General features: G+C 41.7%; 1 protein-coding gene across 16 annotated transcripts in view; it reads left to right on the top strand.

Moving 5' to 3' along the window:
- The first annotated feature begins 490 nt into the window (after positions 1 to 490).
- LOC115167549 (MAP kinase-activating death domain protein) overlaps positions 491 to 26,016 on the top strand; it is a 68,340-nt gene continuing 42,814 nt past the window's right edge. For all 16 annotated transcript variants that reach the window (XM_029722100.1, XM_029722099.1, XM_029722092.1 and 13 more), the window contains exons 1-7: positions 491 to 806; positions 16,046 to 16,263; positions 16,404 to 17,042; positions 19,145 to 19,448; positions 24,285 to 24,416; positions 24,826 to 24,939; positions 25,865 to 25,945. In XM_029722100.1, coding sequence (XP_029577960.1) covers positions 16,205 to 16,263; positions 16,404 to 17,042; positions 19,145 to 19,448; positions 24,285 to 24,416; positions 24,826 to 24,939; positions 25,865 to 25,945 — 1,329 coding nt within the window. In that variant the 5' untranslated portion in view covers positions 491 to 806; positions 16,046 to 16,204. The remainder of the gene's footprint in view (positions 807 to 16,045; positions 16,264 to 16,403; positions 17,043 to 19,144; positions 19,449 to 24,284; positions 24,417 to 24,825; positions 24,940 to 25,864; positions 25,946 to 26,016) is intronic.

Below are 26,016 nucleotides of genomic sequence, written 5' to 3'. Positions count from 1 at the left end.
GCTATGTTGTTGTCTTGGGTCTCTCTTTATGTAGTGTTGTGTTGTCTCTCTTGTCGTGATGTGTGTTTTGTCCTATATTTTTTAATCCCAGCCCCCATACCAACTGGACCTTTTGCCTTTTGGTAGGCCGTCATTGTAAATAATATATATTTTTTAATTGACTTGCCTAGTTTAAATAAAGGTAAAAAATTAAATAAGACTGATACGCTATTTTATTGATCCACAAGCCATAGGTAAGGCATTACAGTGAACTAAGTATGCCCCCAATGCAATTAGGAAGTCTTATACATCCACAGTGCGATTTCAACTGATTGTTAAATGTGTATAACAGTCCCACCTTGTTTAACCTTATGAAGTCAAAAAATGACATGACCGAAATATTTGCATCACTTTCAACGAGAGACTTTTATTTTGAAGACGAACAGCAAATTCCACTTTTGTGGCTAATCGTTATTGTGGCTAGATTCACATAGGTGTCACAATGGTACAGTCTGCCCCATCCGCGGAACTCCAGTCCCCGCAGATGATCTGGTGGAAATGTTATGAAGACAGGTTTTAAGCCAATAATCATACGCGAGCAAGCATTTCACAGTCTAAAATTAGGTGTGGATTTAAAGCACACATTGAAGAGCTGTTGAATCACCATCTCTGGAAAATGGATCCAGGATACTTATTACATCTCGCTGTTTGAAATACGTCTCAATTCATCTCCTCACTCACTGGCTTTCTTTCTACCACCAATAACATACCAGGCCGACGACGACAGCTAGCTAGCGGGTATTCCTAGCCACCTAGCTAACATACTGGTAAGATGTTCTTGCATTTTCGATTCGCATCTTTCTTGGTAGCAAATTTCACAACTATCACAAAGGTGACAACGTCAATTAGTACTGACGATAAAATATAATGTTACTTGCCATGGTAAACAAACTTAAAGATACATAGCCAGCTACTTATGATAGCTAACGTTAGCTACTTACGATAGCTGTTAGCTAATGCTCTCGTGACGTACGTATAAGTGATGGAGTTGGTTTGCTCTGTAACTGTTCTGGAGGATGCTGATTATTTATAGATGGTAATAATCAGCTAAATACTGGAACAAAAATTAAATGCAGGTCGTTGTTGATAGAATATCCACGTCCTTATTGAAATTGTACTTAAACATGGCATGGTACTTGTGAACCATTTGGCGGTAGTTTTTCCGTTAAACATAACTAAGTCACCATTACCACGGTATTCGTTATTATTCCGTCAAGACAGCGCGAGGTAGTATCATAACTGAGCTCTATCTAGCCAGCAAACCAGGCTATGTAGTTATCCGAGAAGGGTGCCACTGCGGACCGCAATTCAGGGCGTTCCTGCATCCTTCTTTATACTTCTATTGATCCATTTTTAAGCTAGGACTCTGGTACAAAAGCTGTAGTTAGGCGCTCCAGTACAGTAGGTGGCGGTAATGCACTGTGACATTGGATGCCAACCGCAGATAAACCCTCCGTATTTTCATTTTATTTTTTAAATTTAACTAGGAAAGTCAGTTAAGAACAAATTATTATTTACAATGATGGCCTACCGGGGAACAGTGGGTTAACTGCCTTGTTCAGGGGCAGAACGACAGATTTTTACCTTGCCAGCTCGGAGATTCCATCCAGCAACATTTTGGTTACTGGCCCAACGCACTAGGCTACCTGCCACACCTAGTGATGGGGAAACTAAGCTTTGAGGTTTTCCACCCAATTCTGTCAAATAGGTTAATTACTCTAGGCTTTGACCAACACAGTTACTATTGGCACCTGCTGGTCAAAATCATTTAGAACTGCCAAATTATTAGAGATGACGTCCCACATCCCTAGCACGTGCGCAACTTAGCCTTTTTGTCTTCTACTAACCTAATACCAAACCAATCAGGTGGTGGTGCAACGAAGCTTCGGACGTCATTGATAACATGCTTCTGATAAATTGATACAGGGATCGGCACACTGCTTTGAAGTACACTGCTTAGCTATTTTGACACGTGCCTCGGAGCTCCGGGATCAAACGTACCATCACTAGGTAGACGGTGTCCTTCGCCCCGGCTATCAGGCACTGCTTTCCCTCAGTTTTGTTAACGATGGCGAGGCAGTTGTTCGGCAGGTGGGAGCGAAGGATACTGTGTTAGCTATCTATCTAGCTAGGACTCTTGTACACAGCAGGCGGGATAGGTAGCTAGCTAGCACACCAGTAGACTGCACTTCGCTCACGCCTGTCGGGCACTGTTTTCCCGCAGTTCTGTTAATGAAGGCGAGGGCAGGTGTTAGGGAAGGACACTGGGTGCTAGCTAGCTGGCGGAATAGGTAGCTAACAATAGCTAGGACACCAGTAGATGGTGTACTTTGCCCCCGCCTGTCGGACACTGCTTTCCCGCAGTTCTGTTAACGACGGCGAGGCCAGGTGTTCGGCAGGCGGGAGCAAAGGACACGGTGTGCTAGCTAGTAAGCGGGCGGTAGGCAGGTGCAACATCGGTAGCTAGCTAGCTAGGACACCAGTAGACAGTGTCCCTCAAACTCAGATAATACTTTTATTTCCCTTTTGACCCACATTTTAATCCATAGACAATCAGAATATCCAGAATATCAAAAGTGTCACAGAAGTATGAAGATGGTGGGGGGGGGGCGTTCATGCAGGAACAATGGGATGCTCGAGGGGGGGGGGGGGTTCTCATGCAGGCCGCAATCACACACTGAGCTAGCCTGCTTCTAGCAAGACACGATGTGGATGCTACGCAGAGGTCTTTGAGGAAAAACGTTTCTGATGTCCCTATTTCTTTGAGTTAAGTAAGGTAAAGGCTACCTTGGATCTTGGGGTCAAGGGCGTTTTGACCCATTGTCACCAATTATGTATATTGTCACCCATGCAGAAGAGTCTTGCACTGTCTAGCTGCAGTTGCACGTCAGGCAAATTATGATGACATTGCAAGAATGAATCTCAAGCCTATAGCTTAAATACTTGCATGAGTACTACTCAAGCAGTTTTGCTTGTACTAGTCAGTGTCTTCTTCATTTGATAGAAAGCATAACATGTAGGCACCTAGGCAGAAAATATATATTATATTATATTATATTATATTAGGCCTATGTCTGAATGCAGACTCACTAGCCACAACATCAAGAGCCGTTCTTTTAGGCAACCCAAAAGAGATGTGAAGAAATACCCACATTTGTTTATTTACTATAAGACCATGGCCAGCCAGCTGGTGTGATGGAGTCATTTTCATGTTTTGAAACACAATCAAGAGCACTAATTTCCAGTGAATGGTGAAAATGCAGTATTTTAAACTGCAGTATTTCAGAATATTTCTGACTGTACAGCACTTTTGTGTACCTATGTTTTAATGTTTCTAGGTGTCTCCGCAGTTTTAGTTTTGTTCGCAGCAAAACTAACAAGACATTGTCCCTTTATTGGAAAAGACAATCTGGCTATTTAAAAATGTGAGGCCACTGCAATAGGCTACATCCTTTCCATTTTGGTTGCAATTCAGTGTTACTGCTAAGAGTTGGTTTGCATGTTGTGTGAATCATATCTCCCCTCAATGCTTACATAACCAGTCAGTACCGCCTGCAGAGTAGACCACTCTGACCAGATTCAGCTGTTGCCTTAACATGGGTCATTATTTAGCCTGTGAAGATCATTCAAATTGGCGGGGACCTGCTTTCTCTCACATGGTTCAGTCATTACGCTAGCCTACTCTGATTTCCTGCTCTCCGAGAAAGGAAGGCTTTGATTGCTCGACCCAGAGCTCACCTCTTGTCAGATGAGGCAGCTGAGAGGTTTACAATGTATCTTGTATTTTGTCAGTGTTGCCCTTACTTTAAAATGTGTATTTTCAATAACCCTATTTCAATATTATGTCAGTGTTAAAAATGTGAGTTTTTTTTCTTAGGTGTTTATTAATATTTCCCCCCGCTGTTGAAACCCGGCATGCAACGCATAGTGTACACAGTGACGTACGCTATGCATACTGTACACAGTGACGTTATAATGAAGTAGGGTTATTGGTTTTGGTGGGGAAATTGTGGATGTTGTTGATCCTGGGGGCCTTCAATTCGAGCCCAGATATACCAACTGGTGTTGTCATTAATGTGGCATATTGAAGGTGGCAGTTAAATGTTTTGCTATATATTGGACAGAAAGGGCCTAGCTAGGCAGGTCATAACTGTATACATTTAGGCCTGGCTCGCAGTTGGCGTTCCAATTCCTCCCAAAGGTGTTCGATAGGCTTGAGGTCAGCGCTCTGTGCAGGCCAGTCAAGTTCTTCCACACCTACTGTATCTCAACAAACCATTTCCGTATGGACCTCGCTTTGTGCACAGGGTCATTGTCATGCTGAAACCCATTTCATTAAGCTTCCGACGAACATTTCCTTATGCTGACATTGCTTCCATAGGCAGTTTGTAACTCTGTAGTGAGGACCGATGATTTGTGCGTGCACTTCAGCACTCGGTGGTCCCGTTCTGTGAACTTATGTGGCCTACCACTTCGCGGCTGAGCCGTTGCTGCTCCTAGACCTTTCCACTTCACAATAACAGCGCTTCTAGTTGACCGGGGCAGCTCTAGCAGTGCAGAAATGTGACGAACTGACTTGTTGGAAAGGTGGTATCCTATGACTGTGCCACATTAGAAGTCACTGAGCTCTTCCGTAAGGCCATTCTACTGCCAATGTTTGTGTATGGAGATTGCATGGTTGTGTGCTCGATTTTTATACACGTCAGTAACGGGTGGGGTTGAAATAGCCAAATCCACTAATTTGAATTAATATAGTGTATATTGAGCAATATATTTGGAACATCAAATAGCAATACATTTGCAGTATCGAATCGCAATACGTCTCTTCTCGGCACCTATGTATTGTGACAATATTGTATCGTGAGGTCCCTGGCAATTCCCAGCCCTTGTTTTTGCACACAGATTCCATCTCAGCCTCAAAACATCTTATTCATTAGAGTTGAATCCAATTGGAGGAAGGCATCCTAATGGTAGTTTGTTACTTGGACAGGTTTGAATGATTTTGTAATTGTAGTCTAGGCCCTTGAGGCATTGCAATTTAGCAGCTGAATGACACACAATGAGTCTTTTGCAGTTTGCTACAGGCTATTTCAGTCATAGCCACTCCAAATGTCACACCATCAGCAAATGAATGGCACGAACGGCCTGTATTTCATGTCTCCATCTCCGGGCACACATACTATCCAGACGGTCTGGTGCTTTTACTTTATTCTGCATGGCTATTTCTTTTTGCTAATCACTTAGGCCTAGTAGGCTAATATTTGACCCATCAGATCAAACACAACCATCTTTATCAGATATAGGCTACTGGTAAGCTGATCTGGTTGTGGAGTGTTTGTCTTTCTGGGTGGAGTTTCAAAGGCACCACTTGCAAATGTGTCTAGTTTCTAGTTGTATCTAGTTGTAGGCACTGGACTACTTTGTTAAATGGTCACGTGGTCTGGCTCTACATGTAGCCTAAGCCTAGCTTCTGAATTATAGATAGTAGGTGGAGCCAACATTTCAACACCACTAAGAAGGGCTCCCGAGTGGCGCAACGGTCTAAGGCACTGCATCTCAGTGCAAGAGGTGTCACTACAGTCCCTGGTTCGAATCCAGACTTAATCACATCCTGCCGGGATTGGGAGTCCCGTAGGGCGGCGCACAATTGGCCCAGTGTTGTTTTGGTTTTGCCGGGGTAGGTCGTCATTGTAAATAAGAATTTGTTCTTAACTGACTTGCCTGGTTAAATAAAAAAACAACTAAAGGAGGCTACTGGGAACAAGATACAAGCGTGCACAGTTTTTACATTGCCACATAGCTTTGTTATTTGCTGCCACTTCACTGCTGAGGTCCCTAGTGCATTAGTGCCCACACATTTGTAAGTTAATTATGCTACTCCAAGAAGGAAGGTAAACAAACCAGTGAGGAAGGCTCAGGCAATATTTCCTATCTGTTATTGATAGAAAAAAAAGCTAGGCCTGTGTACATGCGGTGGCATGTTAAATGAAGATTCTAGACCGTTTATAGGCCTAGTTGCTTTGTTGACCATTCATAGGAGTGGGCCTTTTTTGACACCTGAGAATAACCTTCCATGGACATTTGTTTGTACCAGCCTTTGAGGTCTGCTTAATATTGTAAGGGCATGACCTGAAGTTGAGCACACAATTAAGCTTTATCCATATCTGAGGCCGGTGGGTAGGTAATTAGGCTTTATTGTGAAAGGAGCAACTAAACAAATGAGTTACAGGTGTCATTGAGGAAATTGAATGAACTAGAGCTGCTGTAATCAAACATTCGGCTACCTTTCAGTGAAAGGCCAGTTATGTACAGATTCTGCTGAAAAAACTAATCAGGATTCATGCCTATTTTAGATCACAGCCTCATTTTTTTTAATGAACCAATTCATATTATTATTTGAGTCTACTCGAGGTACATGTCCTTTTCCCGTTCTGTGGTAAGTTTGTTTGCTTGTCAGGTTTTTTTGTTCAGGCTCTCCATTTGGTCAGGTCTAGTCCAGAGCCATATATAGGCCACATTCGTCCTGGTTTTTGCTTTGTAGCTGTCATGGCTAATTTCCTCATTTGACCTCATTGTATTTTGTAAAATGTCCCCTTAGCCTAGATAATAAATCCTTTGGTGTCACTGAAAACATGGTGCCCTGCCCACTAACATTCTTTGATTTTAAGAATAGCCGACACACAGCTGAACAAGAAAAAAGCAGGGTTGGGTTGCTATGACGACTATGCTGATTGTTATTACCTCAGGGCTGATGCTAGGGCTGTAGGCGGAAATAAAAGATGATAGACTGCGTAGCGAGCAGGTCACATGACCAGTTGAGCAAGGATGTAAGACTTCCATTCTCTTCTTTCTTTCTAGAAATGTTTCTCTCAGATCCAGCATGTTTTAACACACGCTCAGTACGCTGATATTTCCTTTATGAATTGCGCCTTAAGCCTAGTTTATATCCTATGTACAGACGCGTGGAAGAACTACAAGTAGCTATGTAAAATGTTGTTGCGTAGCAAACCTACACAGATATGTGCAGCCCAACAATTTCATAATTTTACACAAGAATGCAGGCTCTCATTTTGCGTACTGTTTTTGTGTTGCGTACGTAAGGTATAAACCAGCCTTAATTGTTTTAGATGGGAAAGCAAGATGGCTATCAAATATGTGTAGATGAGTGTGTCATAGACCTTATTCTCACAAGGTATCCAAACACTTATATCTAATGCCGACATTCACCAGTAAAATTTCTCCCAATGCAAAGTTAACCATGTTTAGACAGTGATTTTGAGGAGAAAGCCTAGGCCTAAAACAATGTTGTTTAGGGTGGGCAGTTAAATAGGCCTTGGTGCACCCCTTGACTTTTTCCACATTTTGTTGTGTCAGTGTGAATTTAAAATGGATTAAATTGAGATTCTTTGGTCACTGGCCTACACACAATACCCCATAATGTCAAAGTGGAATAATGTTTTTTACATTTTTTTAAACATTTTTATAAATTAAAATCCAAATAACATACCCAAATCTAACTGCCTGTAGCTCAGGACCTGAAGCAAGGATATGCGTATTCTTGATACCATTTGAAAGGAAACACTTTGAAGTTTGTGGAAATGTGAAATGAATGTAGGATAATATAACACATTAGATCTGGTAAAAGATAATACATGGTACAAAAAAAATACATGTTTTTTTTTCTATCTTTGAAATGAAAGAGAAAGGCTGTAATGTATTATTCCAGCCTAGGTGCAATTTAGATTTTGGCCACTAGATGGAAGCAGTGTATGTGCAACGTTTTAGACTGATCCAATGAACCATTGCATTTGTTAAAAATTTGATATCAAGACTGTCCAAATGTGCCTAATTGGTTTATTAGTAACTTTTCAAGTTCATAACTGTGCACTCTCCTCAAACAATAGCATGGTCATCTTTCACTCTAATAGCTACTGTAAATTGGACAGTGCAGTTAGATTAATAAGAATTTAAGCGTTCTGCCAATATCCGATATGTTTATATCCTGGGAAATTTTCTTGTTACTTACAACCTTATGCTAATCGCATTAGCCTACGTAAGCTCAACCGTCCCGTGGGGGACCCACCGATCCTGTGTAATAAAAAATTAAAAGCTGAAATGTCTTGAGACAATAAGTATTCAACACCTTTGGTATGACAAGCCTAAAAAAGTTCAGGAGTAAAAATGTGCTTAACAAGTCAGAAGTTGCATGCACTCACTCTGTGTACGATAATGGTGTTTAACATGATTTTTGATTGACTACCTCATCTCTGTACCCCATACATACAATTATCTGTAAGTTCCCTCAGTCAAGCAGTGTGGTTGAATCTGGGTTTGAAATTCAAAGACCAGGAAGGTTTTCCAATGCCTCATAAAGAAGGGCTCCTATTGGTAGATGGGTAAAATAACAAAACAGTCATTGAATATCCCTTTGAGCATGGTGACGCTATTAATTACACTTTGGCTGGTGTATCAATACACCCAGTCACTACAAAGAGACAGGCGTCCTTCCTAACTCAGTTTCCGGAGAGGAAGGAATACACTCAGGGAGGCCAATGGTTACAGAGTTTATTGGCTGTGATAGGAGAAATCTGAAGATGGATCAACAACACTGTATTTACTCTACAATACTAACTTAAATGACAGAGTGAATAGAAGGAAGCCTATACAGAATAAACATTTTCCAAAACATGCGTCTTGTTTGCAACAAGGCACTAAAGTAAAACTGCAAAAAATGTGTCAAAGAAATTAACTTTATGTCCTGAATATAATGTGTTATGTTTGGGGCAAATCCAACACATCACTGAGTACCACTCTTTGTATTTTCCATCATGGTGGTGGATGCATTATGTAATGGGTGTGCTTGTCATCGGCAAGGATTAGGATTTTGCCTGTGCTTAGATCTATTCTGTTTCTTTTTATCCTAAAAAACTCCCTAAAGGGAAAACCTGGTTTAGTCTGCTTTCCAACAGACACTGGGAGATGAATTCACCTTTTTCAGCCGGACAATAACTTTTTTTGTTATTTTTCTCTGTGTAGCTTTATTGTTTTAGTTAGAACAATTTCCCCCCTTTGTTGTTATTCCGAGGTCCGTGCTCTCTGATTGGCTCAAAGTGAAGTTGGGATTTGATACTGTGATTTTATTTCCATTCGATGTTCCTAACATATCTGCTGCAGAGGGACGAGAGCCATGAGAAAACGAGTGTTGCACGGTCATGGTGGAAATAAATGTGCTGGAAACAAATTGGCTCTCTATTTAAAAGAATATGGAGAACAAGCTATGAAGGACAAATTCTGGAGTTTAATGTAGAATACTTTGAGAGAACACACTACTAGATGGGGTTGGGTGTCTGTCTGTCAGTTAGGCTATAGTTTACCTTTTGTGTTTGTTTTGTCTCTTGCTCTCAAATTACTCCTCTGACGGGTGCTGTAGCGCTGGTTTTAGACTACAATCCTTTATTTAACATAAAGGCCTGTTTATTGCCTTACCTCCTCACGCCATTTGCATACACTGTACAGTATATAGACGTTCTTTTTTTCCCTATTGTGTTATTGACTGTACGCTTGTTTATTCCATGTGTAACTCTGTGTTTGTCGCACGGCTTTGCTTTATCTTGGCCAGGTCGCAGTTGTAAATGAGAACTTGTTCTCAACTAGCCTACCTTGTTAAATAAAGGTGAAATTTTATTTATTTATTTATTTCAAATTCACATGTCAGACACATACCTCCATTAAGTCGCTTCAGTCTCTTTTAGTATGTTAATCTGTCCTGTAGCCTAAACGGTACTTTGAGACATGTCTGTCTTGCCGTATTTACTATCCAAATGGCCCATTTTCTGTTAACTTACAATGTCAGCCCAGCTATCAATCTCAAATCTCTGTCCACAGGCTGATTTGTGAGATATTTTGACTCTTAGCAAAAACTGCTTTCCGAGCAGAGGTGTCTGCTCTAATCACTGAATCATGCCTTCATTTCCACCCCATTGCCATCGAGGCAGATTGATCGTTTTGCTGGGTCGAGTGCTGCGAGAGACTTGCAGCCCAAGCGATTCTCCACAAGCAGTGCCTAATCAGAGTATTTCATTATGATAGTAGTATTCATCTTATCAAAATGTGTTGTATTGGAAGAGGAGTACTAGGTCTTTGAATGTGGCACAATGAGACCTATAGCCTATGATACACAAACACACTGGTCACTTTTCCTGATTATGTTGAATTGCAACGTGTGTTTTGAATTCCTACATCTTAGTCATGGGTTGGTGAAGTTGTAAAAGGTGGATGTGTAGAAAGCTTATTTCCACATTTCATATCCCCTGTCCTTTGGGCTACATCTCCATAAATGCTTAGCTGGATTACTTCTCATGTTCTCAAACACATGAGTTTGCAGTCCTCACTACAGATTATTTGACAGACCTGATCTGTCTTCTGTGAGATAATGCAGTACTATAGCTCAGCAAATGCCCTCTCTCTAGCGTTAGGAAAGTGCCTCATCAGATGGGCTTATAATTCAACATCAGCACAGCTTTTCTGGGAACATCAGATACGTACCTGTTAGGCATACCAGAATGCCACAGGCCTTGCAAGCATTACTTTGTGGTGTCATGCACAATGAACTTAGTTCCCTTTAGGTAACTGTCCAGTGTTTCCAGATTTCTATGAAATATACAATATGAGTGAAATAGTTTTCCTTCCATTTCAAAAATGTTTTTGTTAAAAAGCATCTTTTCTGTGTTGGAATGGTGAGGGTGTACCACAACAATGCTGTGGTCATAAAAAATATTCATGCGAGTTTAGGCTGTCCCCGAATAAAATAAACTCTTGGTCCACCAAGAGTTGTCTGTTCTGTTACCGAAATGTTTCATTTGTTTAGGAAAAACATTCCCTATTCCCTCAACCCTTGCTCTCTTTATGTGACAGGTATGACCAAAGACCAGTGGTGGGAAAAAGTACCCAATTATCATACTTAAGTAAAAATACCGTAAGAGAAAATGACTCAAGTGAAAGTGACCCAGTAAAATACTACTTGAGTAAAAGTCTAGAAGTATTTGGTTTGAAGTAAACTTAAGTATCAAAAGTAAATGAAATTGCTAAAATATACTTAAGTATCAAAAGTAAATGAAATTGCTAAAATATACTTAAGTATCAAAAGTAAAAGTATAAATAATTTCATGTTCCTTATATTAGGCAAAACCAGACTGAAAAATGTATAGATTTTTTTTTTTTTTTACAGATTGTCAGGGACACACTCCAACATAATTTACAAACGAAGCATTTGTGTTTAGTGAGTCCGCCAGATCAGAGGCAGTAGAGATGACCAGGCATGTTCTCTTGATAAGTGTGTGAATTGGACCATTTTCCTGTCCTGCTAAGCATTCAAAATGTAACGAGTACTTTTGGATGTCAGGGAAAATGTATGGAGTAAAAAGTACATTTATTTACTTCTTTTTATTTTATTTATTTACCTCTCCTGGCATGAAATTATTTTCACTTTTTGCAATATAAAAATTTGAATAAAAGCCTTCCAAGTATATTCGAATTGCCTCTTCGTTAATTCTCTTGGCCCCACAAAAATTGTAATGTGAAAAGTAGATTTTCAGCCCGGGCCTAATATTCTAAGAATCGATTTGGGTTGGGCGGGCCTGGGTTTATGGTTTGCGTAACATTGTAACCTATGTTTGAGACCAACGCGTGGCTGTGTGAGAAGCACGCCAGTATCTCTCACAGAACTAGAATGAGATTCACTTTCTATCATCTCTCTGCTCTGATAGACATGAGCCTGCAACTCTCATCTCTCCAGCATTGCACTTCATCATTTATTTCCTTATAGAATCATAGCCTGAAGGGTTCTGAACAGACTGCAGCACCCCTCAAAAATGGAAATACATTTGCCAAAGTTGTAGAATTACTGCTGTCTGTTCAGAAATAAATGAAATAATTCAGAATAGCCTACTACACCATGATAAAGCCTATAATTTAGCCACAGAGGTTCAATATCTTATTTAAATTGCCGAGCTGTGGTTTGTAGCCCAATAACAAGGAATAATTTATGAATAATTTATTGTTGCACGAACCGCGAGCTGTCAAACGCAGACATTTCTCTCAAAACACAAGGATGTCGATTCGCACGGGCCTAGTATTGTCAGAGGACATTGGAGTTTGCCAAAAAACAGTAGGTTATTCTGGCTGGAGTTGTTACACTCATGCCATGTAAAAAAAATACTGACATGGCAGATTCGGACAGAACTAAAATGACAGATATGGTGTTGTGTCATCGTGCACATAATTACATTTCCTGACCTCCCCCAGTAAAACCTATCCCGTCCGAATATGGTACAATAGGGCCTGACTTATAGAATATCATTAAATAAATTGGTTATAACAAACTGAACACGCAACACATGTGACAGCAAAATAGATGCAGAGGACGTGAAAAATAAACTGGTAATGGGGGAATGTTTACTGGTTGCTCAGGAGGTAAATGGAAAGTCAGATGGGTGGAATAAATTGACTAGTTGTGGAAAATACTGGAGAACAAGAAAAAATAAGATAAGAAGCAAGAGCTGGGTGCATGTTCTTCTGTGTGCCAAACAGGTGCTGTATAGAAAACAATATGATTTTTCTGACCCTTTGGTCAGAAGTTACGGTATTAAGACTAAACAGGATGCACTCTTGGGCCTACAGCTCAATGGTGGTTATCTTCTATGGGCTAGGTGGGACGTTAGCGTCCCACTCTATTCAACAGCCAGTGGAATCGCGTGGCGCGAAATACAAATACCTCAAAAATGCAATAATTTCAATATTTCAAACATACGACTATTTTACACCATTTGAAAGATAAGACTCTCGTTAATCTAACCACGTTGTCCGATTTCAAAAAGACTTTACAGCGAAAGCAAAACATTAGATTATGTTAGTTGAGTACATAGCCACAAATAATCACACAGCCCCCTAACCCAGACAGGTTATACAAGGCTGCTATTCTAGGGGTACTAATGACAATGATGTTACTTATGATCATAATAATAACAAATATACATTACATTTTTTGGACAATAATGATGTCAATTAGCCTATCAGAAGCTTCTAAAGCCATGACATCATTTTCTGGAATTTTCTAAGCTGTTTAAAGGCACAGTCAGGTTAGTGTATGTAAACTTCTGACCCACTGGAATTGTGATAACGTGAAATAATCTGTCTGTAAACAATTGCTGGAAAAATTACGTGTCATGCACAAAGTAGATGTCCTAACTGACTTGCCAAAACTGTAGTTTGTTAACAAGAAATTTGTGGAGTGGTTGAAAAACAAGTTTTAATTACTCCAACCTAAGTGTATGTAAACTTCTGACTTCAACTGTACATTAGTGTGTTGATGCTAGCTAATGAAAGTTTTTTTTTTGATTTGACCTTTATTTAACTAGGCAAGTCAGTTAAGAAGAAATTCTTATTTTCAATGACGGCGTAGGAACAGTGGGTTAACTAACTTGTTCAGGGGTAGAACGACAGATTTGTACCTTGTCAGCTCTGGGATTCGATCTGGCAACCTTTCGGTTAAGAGGTGAAAAATCTGTCTACGTGCCCATGAGCAAGGCACTGAACGTAATTGCTCCTATAAGTCAGTCTGGATAATAGCATCTGCTAAATTACTAAAATGTCATGGTATCTAGTATTAATGTACCAAGTTTCATAATTTTATCATAAAATACCCAATTTTGGGTATATTTGGTTCTTATCCAAGTGGTTCAGCAGTGGGGGATGGTCATGGTTACTCCTGTTTGCTGAGCCTGCTGCCAGTACCAGTTAGAGTGATGGCTGGACCATAGTGAAAGCTCTGAGGGAGCTTACAATCCCAGGAGATCTTTCGCACAGGACCCCTTTACCCCCTAAGCTGCTTACTTCATCAGAGAGCTGCTGTTGAAAAGTCTCTCTAAGTCCTACAAGTGCCTCCAACAGAAAGGAGGCTCAGTATAGAAATTGCCTGAAGGACAGCTTATTGTCACATTCTGCAGTAGATGTGACGTAGAGGTGTAGATTCAACACAGAAATGCCACTTTTGGTGTTTGTGCGTTTTCCTTGTATTCATACTTCCATGAGCGACGTAGTTATCAAGTGCTAGTTAGCGCTTTCATTAGCTAGCATCAACACACTCATGTATATAGCCTTGGCTGCATGTTTTTTCAGAACGAAATGTGATTTCTTTCTTGCTGCATTAGCTAACTGTCTATAAGCGCTAAACGTCATGCATTCACCATTTGAAAGTGCAGTGTTGATAGCTAATACTAATCAAATTAGAACAAAAGGCGAGTATATCTAGCTTTCTATAGTGATTACCAATTGTGTTAATTGACTAGCAACAGTAGTTGCTATCTAGATACAGAGACAACTGATCATTAGGACTTAGCCTAAAGGCCATGATTTAATTATTGTGAATATCTAGATTATCGAATGCATTTCTTCTTGCACATACCCTCATCTTTTTAAAATATTTTTTATACATAGAGCACATACATTGAGTATACCAAACATTAGGAACACCTTCCTAATATTGAGTTGCACCCCATCCCCTTTTACTCTCAGAACAGACTCATTTTGTCAGGGCATGGACTCTACAAGGGGTTGAAAGCGTTCCACAGGGATGCTGGCCCATGTTGACTCCAATGCTTGCCACAGTGTGTCAAGTTGGCTGGATGTCCTTTGGGTGGTGAACCAGGGAATGGAGGGTTGGGGAGGGAAGTGGGGAATGGTTCACAGGGGGAACCGTGGGGGGGGGGGCTTATTAACACTAAAGATAACAATTACATAATTAATAATGCATTTTTTTATTTTTTTTATTTACAATGGCAATGCTAGCTATTCTCTCTTGGAATCTGAAAGGCCTAAACGGTCCTATGAAATTTTCCAGCTGTCTTGATATCCTAGCAAGAAACCATGTTGATATAGCAATGCTCCAAGAAACATACCTGGTTCAAAAGGACTCGCATAGAATAGAGAACCATTTGTACAAACTGGCTGCTTTTTCATCAGTCCCAAACAAAACCAAAAGTGTAATTATAATGATGCATAAAGGCTAACTAACTAAAAAGTTGGTCACAAAAAAGAGACAACTGATCATTGATTCTTAAGGTGTTTGCCCGGAGTGGACATGTTACCAATGGTAATTGTCCGCACTGTCTGGGGTGGGAACTCTCCTTTCTGTAGAGTCTGTGAAACTGTGCATGTGCACGGCACACACAACCTCAAATTAGTAATTTTTAACAAACTTGTTCAAATTGTCATAGCAGTATTAGCTAGACAAGCTTGAATTACAAATAAGCCTTGTGGGGTTAGCCGCTTTTTCAATTTACCGACACTTAGGCAACAGATTTCCATTTTAAAAAATTACAATTACCCTAGCTACTTTAGCCTTGTTCACACAGCAGGCCTTAATGCTCAAATCCATTTTGAAATACTGACTGTTCAAACAGTAAGTTACAAGTGATGAAATTGCATTTGTGTGTATTCAGACCGCGGTTATTTGCTGACATGGCTATGCTAGTTTTCATAGTAACGACGGGTGTGTGCGCATTGGTGTAGGTTGATTGGTGGTGCTCGTGCTTCCTATCAAAACGAGTCATTTTTGGCTAACCACAGCAGTCAACTAGCTAGCTAGGTAGCTATTCAACTTTCTAGCACTTTCTCTAATTTGTAAACAATTAACAAGCTAGTTAGCTACCACATGTTCTCGTCACACTGTCAACAGAGTAGCTAGAAAGCAACAAAATATGCCAAATAACAGTCTAAAAACCACTTGAAAATAAATCGCATGGCCAGGAGTCAGATTTGTAAGTGGCTTGAAATATCTCATTCCATTTGCTTTTGGGCTGTTCAGACTGCAGCAAAAAAATATATTTAAATCGGATGTGCCAAAAAATAGGATTTGAGTCACTTCAAACTGCCAGTGTGAACAATGTTTTAGTGAACGAATAAAGCTGAAAACCGTAGATGTAACAAACAACATTTTCTTGTTTTACAGGTTTCCCCATTCTTTTCTCAGATGTCCACAATGGCCACTAAGGTCCTGGATGTTCCTCCCACACCTAGCCCTGCCTCTTCATGATTGAACAGCTGCTGACTGACCAGAGAGGTGATATATGTCTGTGTTGCCATGACTTAAAGACGTAATCAATCAAAGATGGAGAAAAAGAAAATGTGCCCCCGTCTGCTGGACTACCTGGTGGTGGTCGGAGCCAGGTGAGGACTTAACAGTCCAATCCCAAACGGATTCCTACTACCTCACATTATATTGTTAGGCCTTTGTTTTTGTGTGTTTTTTAATTTTTTTTATACAATACTGTTTCTATGCCCATTTCTCCTTCCATCCTACCTTCCAGGCAGCCCAGCACTGATACCGGGTCCCAGACCCCCCAGCTCCTTCGTCGCTACCCGCTGGAGGACCACCCGGACTTCCCTCTGTCCCCGGACGTGGTCTTCTTCTGTCAGCCTGAGGGATGCCAGAGCATCCGGCAGCGCCGGGTCAGCCTGCGAGACGACGCCTCCTTCGTCTTCGCACTCACTGATAAAGACTCGGGCATCACGCGCTACGGTGTCTGCGTCAACTTCTACCGCTCCTTCCAGCGTGGGGGGCACCGCCGTGACAAGGCGGGTAGCGGTGGAACGGCGGCACAGACAGCGGAAGCGACCAGCGAGGGTTCCGATGGCAGCGGTGGCTGCCCCACTGCCTCCACGTTGCCGACACCTGCCAGTGCCGACACAACAGCCACATCTGCGCCAGGCACGGAGCCGGGACCGCCCGGTGGTGAGCCAAATGCCGGCAGGTCCCCTCGGCACAAACGCAGCACTGCCAAAATGGTCAATCGGAACCGCGACAGCACGCTGACCTCGCTGTGCATGATCAGCCACTACCCCTTTTTCTCCACCTTTAGGGAGTGCCTGTACATCCTCAAGAGAATGGTGGACTGCTGCAGCCACAGGTTGACCCAGCGCGCCGGCCTGCCCCGCGGAACTCAGAGGTGAGACCTACGCATGGTGCCAGGCTTATCAAACAATGGAGCCCCCTGGTTTCCATCATTTCTTTCAGGAGATTCAGTTGAGTAAAATCACAACGTTGCTAAAACTATCCTAAAACTACCCAGACTAGAACACTTCCAACCGTAGGCCTATCCCTACCAAAAATGTGATTCAAAGGTATGTGGTCAATAGTTTTTTTTATTTAGGCTGTTTTTATTTTAAACCACCCAGCTCAGTTGCAACCACAAGTGGTTGACCAGCTCTATTTGAAAGCAAGAAAAGATAAGTGCTTACGACTAATACTAAACTCATCTTGGAAGATCTGTTTGCAAAACCTTCTAAATTCCTATGTTTATAAATCCAGAGCTGATATTTGGGATCTGGTCACAGTATGATACATTTTAAATCCATATCAACGTCCAGAACAGATTCAGTATGATCTGGTTGTAATATACACAGCGCAAAACAAGCATTTTTATTTGAGTATTTGAATGATTATTTGTAAAAAAAATAAAATAAAAAAAAAAGACAGTCAACCAAGTTGTATTTGAAAGTATTCATTAAAAAAAATATTATGCATGGGAATGTGTTTGAGTTTTTTCACATACATTCCAATACTCAACTTTTATTTAAAAAAACAAGTAGTTATTGTTTTGAAATCCAGGAATTCATTGAAATTGAGTTAATGAATTGGGAATAAAAACAGTAATGGACAATGTAACAATTTCTTATGGCCTTTCAACCCCACTCATGACATTTAATGGACTAGATGGAATTGCCCCACTCATTACATTTTTAAACAACACTATGGTCTGAAAGGCCAGAGGATTTGACCTTCAATTCTTGACACTACGTCAACATGGCCTTGCCTCGTCCCCTATTGTGGGGTCTCCTAACAAATGCTGCAGAAAATGCGTGGTTCCCCTGCTCTCGAAGACACGCATACACACTGGCACATGGCCTATCATGCTGCTGTCAGCTGGTCTTCATGCAAGGTAATTGATGAAGATCCGAGAACATTGTGTGCTTGCACCTTTACGCACACAGGATATGAGACATTCCCATGCAAAAGCGTTTAGTTTTACATGCAATAAGCAAAATGTTCATTATTTTAACACAAGCTCTATTATGTTTCCTAAGAGATTATATTGAAAATAAGGCTGCAATTGGAACTTATTATTTTAATAATTTGAACCTATTTATTTGCTGTAGGCAGCCTGTCTTGTTTGAGCGTTGCGGTGAAACACTGTTAGACATTTTATTTATTTTAGATTTTCTTTTAGTTCCACTGGTGCTCCCAAAATAAAACCCCAGGTAGCACAGCAAAATATTTTGTCGTATATGCGTCCAAATTGGTGAGCACTTTAGAGCCCTGGCTGTGCTGCCTTACATAACACTGTGTCAGTCTACTGCGTTGCAGGTTGCTGCTGCAACACACATACACACAGGCACATACAAACGCGCACACAGTCACACTTCCCCAATCCCTATAAGTCTCTGACATCCACCAACACACACACACACACACACACACACACACAGACACACACACACACAGTGCTCGGCTGACAGATTGAGGTCTCTGACTGCCTTCAGGGAGCAGCTGCAGTGGGCGGTGGCCCAGGGCGAGCTCTGACGAGCTAATGATTAATCTCCCTACTTCACTAACAGACGCCAGGCCACTGCAAAGAGGGTTTAATGCCGCCAGGTTGTGTGTAAGGGTGTGTACGTTCAGAGTGGAGGGCTGTCGACATATCGGCAGCCTATATCGGCGTCTTGTTTGCTCATTACACAATGACAACTTACAGTAGAATGCACAGGAAATGGTGCTTTGTCTGTGTAAATGTAGTTATAAGGTTTTGATGATGTAGCGCTCGCCTAATATTAGAATAATTTATGTAAACAGGTGAAGTTGCGGTACGGTTTGATTATCTCCCAGGATGTGCTTGCTTTTATCACCTGTTGAGAAATATGATTGTGATATGATTTGTTGACTGCCTCCTGTCAGGGACACCATTTCCCTCTGCATGTCACAGAGGCCTCTCCATGTGTATCTAAACTGTCTGTTGTTAGTTTGTTGACTGACTTGTCATTCTCCCATCAGGGACACCATGTGGCGCGTGTTCACGGGGGCCCTGTTGGTTGAGGAGAAGGGCAGCCAGCTGCTGGCTGACCTGCGGGAGATCGAGTCCTGGGTCTACCGCCTCCTGCGCTCTCCGGTGCCCGTGGCGGGCCAACGGCGCGTAGATGTGGAGGTGCTGCCCCACGAGATGCAGCCGGCACTCACCTTTGCCCTGCCCGACAACTCTCGCTTCTCCATGGTGGACTTTCCCCTGCACCTGCCCCTGGAGTTGCTGGGTGTGGACGCCTGCCTCATGGTGCTCAGCTGCATCCTGCTGGAGCACAAGGTTAGGGGAAAGGGCTGACGTTTTGAATGGAGTTTACCCTGAGAACTACTTTATAGCCGTGTTTGAGAGCTTCAAATCTGCAACTGAGCAGACTGTAAACAAATCATAATAAGTAGTTATTTAGGATACAAAGTGATTTGTCGATCAGTCAGTTGGCGCAGTCGGTGATCAGCCGACTTTAAAGGCAAGTCAAGACTGATCTACAAATCACCTTGCATCATAAATAACTACTCAATATTATTTGTAGATCAGTCAGTCACGATTAACCCATGAAATATCAAAGTTTTGATACTCACGAACACGGCCTCTGCCTTTAAATATGGCTATTGCCCAGTCACAAATCAACCCATTGCCTTCTAGGTTTGTCAGTGGAATGAGTTCTGTTGTGTGTTCCTGCCCTCAACAGCTATATGTTAGGGATGTGAATGATGAACAATTTTGCTTAATGTTTAAACTGCCATTTTTTTCCCGTTAACTATCTTTTTTTTAAATCATAAAATTCGATGTCAATTCACAATGCAGAATAATATTCCCGTTACGTATGTAGTAGTAGACAAATATGGGAAGAAAGTTGGCGCGGCCAAATGCAAGCTACTGTGCAACTCTATTCAGGTAGGATGCAATTTTGTAACTTTTTTATTTATTTTTTATTTATAATACTTTTTTAGCATTATCATTACTGTATCTCATTGTTATTGTAATGCATATTTATCTAAACTAGTTCTTTAAATATGCAAAACGTGTTTTTTTTATTCCGTTGAGACATTTTCGTTGACTAAATTAAGTTCAATCTGTCTTTTTAATTGTGTGCTCTGTATTTCATTTAAGATTAGTTCAAAGCAGGCCTATTGTAAAATAAATATAATTAACCTATTGCTGTCATTTGTTGGGTACGGTAGGCACTAGCCTTTCTTGGTAATTGCAGCAATACAGGCTGTTCAAAACTTACGAGATTTGTTTTATTCTGAATAATTTTTTGGGCCAAATTAAATTCTAACTGTAATGTTTGCTCCAATATACTATTCTGCTTGTATTTTCCATATAAAAGTTTGACTTACTTTTGATACTGTATTGCACTAATATACTTTAGAAACTTTTGAAGGTTTGGTGTGGGTATTAGCCTGTTATACTGCAGGCCGATGCTCTTACTGACTCCAACAGTTGAACTTGATGTGAGGAAGAATGTTTTAGGCCTACCAGAGTTACTAAGCTTCTCTTACTTTCTTACTGTATATATAAAATCCAAAGTTTGGACACCTACTCAGTCAAGGGTTTTTATTTTTACTATTTTCTACATTGTAGAATAATAGTGGACATAAACTATGAAATAACACATGGAATCACATTTGTAGAATAATAGTGAAGACATCACAACTATGAAATAGTTTTATATTTGAGATTCTTCAAATAGCCACCCTTTGCCTTGATGACAGCTTTGTACATGCTTGGCATTCTCTTAACCAGCTTCACTTGGAATGCTTTTCCAAATGTCTTGAAGGAGTTCCCACAAATACTGAACACTTGTTCGCTGCTTTTTCTTCACTCTGCGGTCCAACTCATCCCAAACCATCTCAATTGGGTTGAGGTCAGGTGATTGTGGAGGCCAGGTCATCTGATGCAGCACTCATCACTCTCCTTCTTGGTTAAATAGCCCTTACACAGCCTGGAGGTGTGTTGGGTCATTGTCCTGTTGAAAAACAAATGATAGTCCCACTAAGCGCAAACCAGATGGGATGGCATATTGCTGCAGAATGCTGTGGTAGCCATGCTGGTTAAGAGTGCCTTGATTTCTAAATAAATCACTGACAGTGTCACCAACAAAGCACCCACACACCATCACATACTTCACGGTGGGAACTACACATGCGGAGATCACCCGTTCACGTACTCTGCATCTCTTCTTATTGGTGACCTTTTAGTAGTGGTTTCTTTGCAGCAATTCGACCATGAAGGCCTGATTTCAGTCTCCCCTGAACAGTTGATGTTGAGATGTGTCTGTTACTTGAACTCTGTGAAGCATTTATTTGGGTCAATTTCCGCAACGTCTAGGAGCGTTGAAGCGTGACGCTAAATGTCTCTGCTGTCTTGCATCGTGCTCATCTCATCTGCGGTGCTGCACGTTGTAAGGTAGTCTCGCTAAGTCTGCCTTAAAGTGAATCCTTCCTATTAGGCAAAACACAGATATACAGTACCAGTCAAAAGTTTGGACACCTACTCATTCCAGGGTTTTTCTTTATTTGTACTATTTTCTACTTTGTAGAATAGGAGAGAGTGGCGTAGTTTCGAGAACACAAACACTCGCATCTTTCATAGTTAGCTAGAGAGGGACGGAGAGAGAGGGGAGGGGCACAGTATAGGCAGGTCGGATACCAACCAGACTGTCAGATCTGTGCACTAGGCCTGTCTATCAGCAGTCAAAGCTGTATCTCGCTATGGAACGCTGTATTTCACAATTTCTTGGCTTGCAATGTCTCGCAACTTCAGTAAACACACTCGCATCATTAGCGAAATAGCAGGCGAGCCAGCTGCACTGATTTTAATTTTGTAGAAAAAATAAAGAAAAATATAAATAATAATAATGGCGCTAGGGTTTTTTCTTAACGTTAAGGATCCCAATATCGTTTCAATATTTAAACCTTCTCACCTATTATATGTCCAACTCTTGATATTGAATTAAATGGCCAACTCAAAAATGTTGTAAACAATCTCACTGGATTATTGAAGACCTAGTCCCACACTACCCATACACTGATTTTATACACTGCTCAAAAAAATAAAGGGAACACTAAAATAACACATCCTAGATCTGAATGAATGAAATAATCTTATTAAATACTTTTTTCTTTACATAGTTGAATGTGCTGACAACAAAATCACACAAAAATAATCAATGGAAATCCAATTTATCAACCCATGGAGGTCTGGATTTGGAGTCACACTTAAAATTAAAGTGGAAAACCACACTACAGGCTGATCCAACTTTGATGTAATGTCCTTAAAACAAGTCAAAATGAGGCTCAGTAGTGTGTGTGGCCTCCACGTGCCTGTATGACCTCCCTACAATGCCTGGGCATGCTCCTGATGAGGTGGCGGATGGTCTCCTGAGGGATCTCCTCCCAGACCTGGACTAAAGCATCCGCCAACTCCTGGACAGTCTGTGGTGCAACGTGGCGTTGGTGGATGGAGCGAGACATGATGTCCCAGATGTGCTCAATTGGATTCAGGTCTGGGGAACGGGCGGGCCAGTCCATAACATCAATGCCTTCCTCTTGCAGGAACTGCTGACACACTCCAGCCACATAAGGTCTAGCATTGTCTTGCATTAGGAGGAACCCAGGGCCAACCGCACCAGCATATGGTCTCACAAGGGGTCTGAGGATCTCATCTCGGTACCTAATGGCAGTCAGGCTACCTCTGGCGAGCACATGGAGGGCTGTGCGGCCCCTCAAAGAAATGCCAGCCCACACCATGACTGACCCACCGCCAAACCGATCATGCTGAAGGATGTTGCAGGCAGCAGAACGTTCTCCACGGCATCTCCAGACTCTGTCACGTCTGTCACGTGCTCAGTGTGAACCTGCTTTCATCTGTGAAGAGCACAGGGCGCCAGTGGCGAATTTGCCAATGTTGGTTTTCTCTGGCAAATGCCAAACGTCCTGCACGGTGTTGGGCTGTAAGCACAACCCCCACCTGTGGACGTCAGGCCCTCATACCACCCTCATGGAGTCTGTTTCTGACCGTTTGAGCAGACACATGCACATTTGTGGCCTGCTGGAGGTCATTTTGCAGGGCTCTGGCAGTGCTCCTCCTGCTCCTCCTCGCACAAAGGTGGAGGTAGCAGTCCTGCTGCTGGGTTGTTGCCCTCCTACGGCCTCCTCCACGTCTCCTGATGCACTGGCCTGTCTCCTGGTAGCGCCTCCATGCTCTGGACACTACGCTGACAGACACAGCAAACCTTCTTGCCACAGCTCGCATTGATGTGCCATCCTGGATGAGCTGCACTACCTGAGCCACTTGTGTGGGTTGTAGACTCCATCTCATGCTACCACTAGAGTGAAAGCACCGCCAGCATTCAAAAGTGACCAAAACATCAGCCAGGAAGCATAGGAACTGAGAAGTGGTCTGTGGTCACCACCTGCAGAACCACTCCTTTATTGGGGGTGTCTTGCTAATTGCCTATAATTTCCACCTGTTGTCTATTCCATTTTCACAACAGCATGTGAAATTTATTGTCAATCAGTGTTGCTTCCTAAGTGGACAGTTTGATTTCACAGAAGTGTAATTGACTTGGAGTTACATTGTGTTGTTTAAGTGTTCCCTTTATTTTTTTGAGCAGTGTATATAGCAGGGGTATTCACCTCTTACCCTACAAGGTGCGGAGCCTGCTGTTTTTTTCTGTTCTACCTGATAATTAATTGCAACCACCTGGTGTCCCAGGTCTAAATCAGTGTCTGATTAGAGGGGAACAATGGGGAAGAAAGCAGTAGAACTGGCTTCGAGGTCCAGGATATATTGTATACTACTCTAAACTGTGTCAGGTTACCCTTGAAGAACCTCCTTTCGCTGTTCAAGCTTTAACATGTCACTGTTGTATAGTGAAAACAGCATATTTTGGTCTGTATGTGGCTGTTTAAACAACCACTCAGCTAGTCAATGCTACATCTCTTATTGTGAAGGAATAAAACTAGGATGGTCATTGAATGTAATTGAGTATCTTGTATGGAACAAACCGCATGTGATCACCTATGGCCAACAGTCTTCTGAAGTATTTATTGTCCATTTACAATTGAGATTTTTAAATGCACTTCAAATAGTTTTTGGATTTGTGTCTTCCAGGTGGTCCTCCAGTCGCGGGACTACAATGCCCTGACCATGAGTGTCATGGCGTTTGTAGCCATGATCTACCCCCTGGAGTACATGTTCCCTGTCATTCCCCTACTGCCCACCTGCATGGCCTCCGCTGAACAGGTACGTCAATCAAACCAATGACTGCAGTACTGGTAGTTGTAGTACTATTAGGAGAACAAATAGAGGGCTTTTTAATAGCTGGAAACAGAGGTTGTGGATGGATTTTTTTTAAAAGGGATACACTTCTGCACACAATGTTGTATTTTTGGGGGGGAATTCCTGCACCCTAATTGATTGCCTTTTGAACGTTTCACTATTTTTCATTTGATTCGTTTTGCCAATTTTATCATCCATTGCTTTTTTTGTGATTTGTGATCATAGTTGTTGAAGAAGAGATTAGTCCCTGTATTATGTTGGGAGTTTTACCTGGGATTTGAATGCATGCCTAGTGGAGCTATTCTTGCTTGTGTGCTGATTTGATTTTGTCTGATCGTGACGTCATAAAATGTTCTTTCTCTCTCCTTTGTAGCTTCTCCTTGCCCCCACCCCTTACATCATAGGTGTGCCTGCCAGCTTCTTCCTCTACAAATCTGATTTCAAAATGCCCGACGACATTTGGCTCGTGGACCTGGACTGTAACAAGGTAAGTGCCCCAAAATGGAGGTGCGCTTCAACGTCCCTGCCACGGTCTCTGCAGATCTATGCTATTCTTTTGCAGGTCTATGCTATTCTTTTGCAGGTCTATGCTATTCGTTTGCAGGTCTATGCTATTCGTTTGCAGGTCTATGCTATTCGTTTGCAGGTCTATGCTATTCGTTTGCAGGTCTATGCTATTCGTTTGCAGGTCTATGCTATTCGTTTGCAGGTCTATGCTATTCGTTTGCAGGTCTATGCTATTCGTTTGCAGGTCTATGCTATTCGTTTGCAGGTCTATGCTATTCGTTTGCAGGTCTATGCTATTCGTTTGCAGGTCTATGCTATTCGTTCGCAGGTCTATGCTATTCGTTCGCAGGTCTATGCTATTCGTTCGCAGGTCTATTTGAGTTCCATACGGCATTCTGTTCCTAGGCCATCATTGAAAATAATATTTTTTTCTTAACTGACTTGCCTAGCTAAATAAAGGTAAAAAAAAATAATATTCTCTCTGATTGGGAGACAAGTCTAGACACTTGCTTGAGATGTATTTATTTTCACTGCTAAATCCCTTTTTGGGGTTCAGTTCTCTCATTGTGACCGTTATTGTGTTAGGCTAGATATCGACTTTATGCAGGAGGAAAAAAACCTAGCTCTTGTCATCCTCATTTCAAACCTGTGCAGAAACTGACTTCAACATAAAAGTCCTCCCACTCGGTGAGACAGAGAGCATCCAGTGCTAAAACGCACACCCACATCCCAGTCTGTCTTTCTAGGGACAAACTCCTTCCCTTTCATCTACTATTTAGTAGGTAATGGTGACTGATGTATGCTTTCAACATTTGAAGGGGTATTTGTGTACACTTGTGAGTGTGTAGTGTACATGGTTGTTTTGCAAAAATGTTACAATTGAAGCATGCTTTGTTGCTCCACAGGTCAAAGCACCCACCAACGCAGAGCACCTGCCCCCTCTTCCCGAGCCAGAATCCACAGAACTCAAGAAACACCTGAAACAGGTAAATATAGCCTGTCGCAACATACCCGATAGCACTATTTTCAGTGGTCGTTCACTAAGCATGTATGTTAG

Source organism: Salmo trutta, chromosome 29 (genome assembly GCF_901001165.1).
Source record: "Salmo trutta chromosome 29, fSalTru1.1, whole genome shotgun sequence".
Taxonomy (NCBI): Eukaryota; Metazoa; Chordata; class Actinopteri; order Salmoniformes; family Salmonidae; genus Salmo; species Salmo trutta.
Note: the sequence above shows the minus strand (reverse complement) of the source record. Positions and strands in the feature narration are given on the sequence as shown.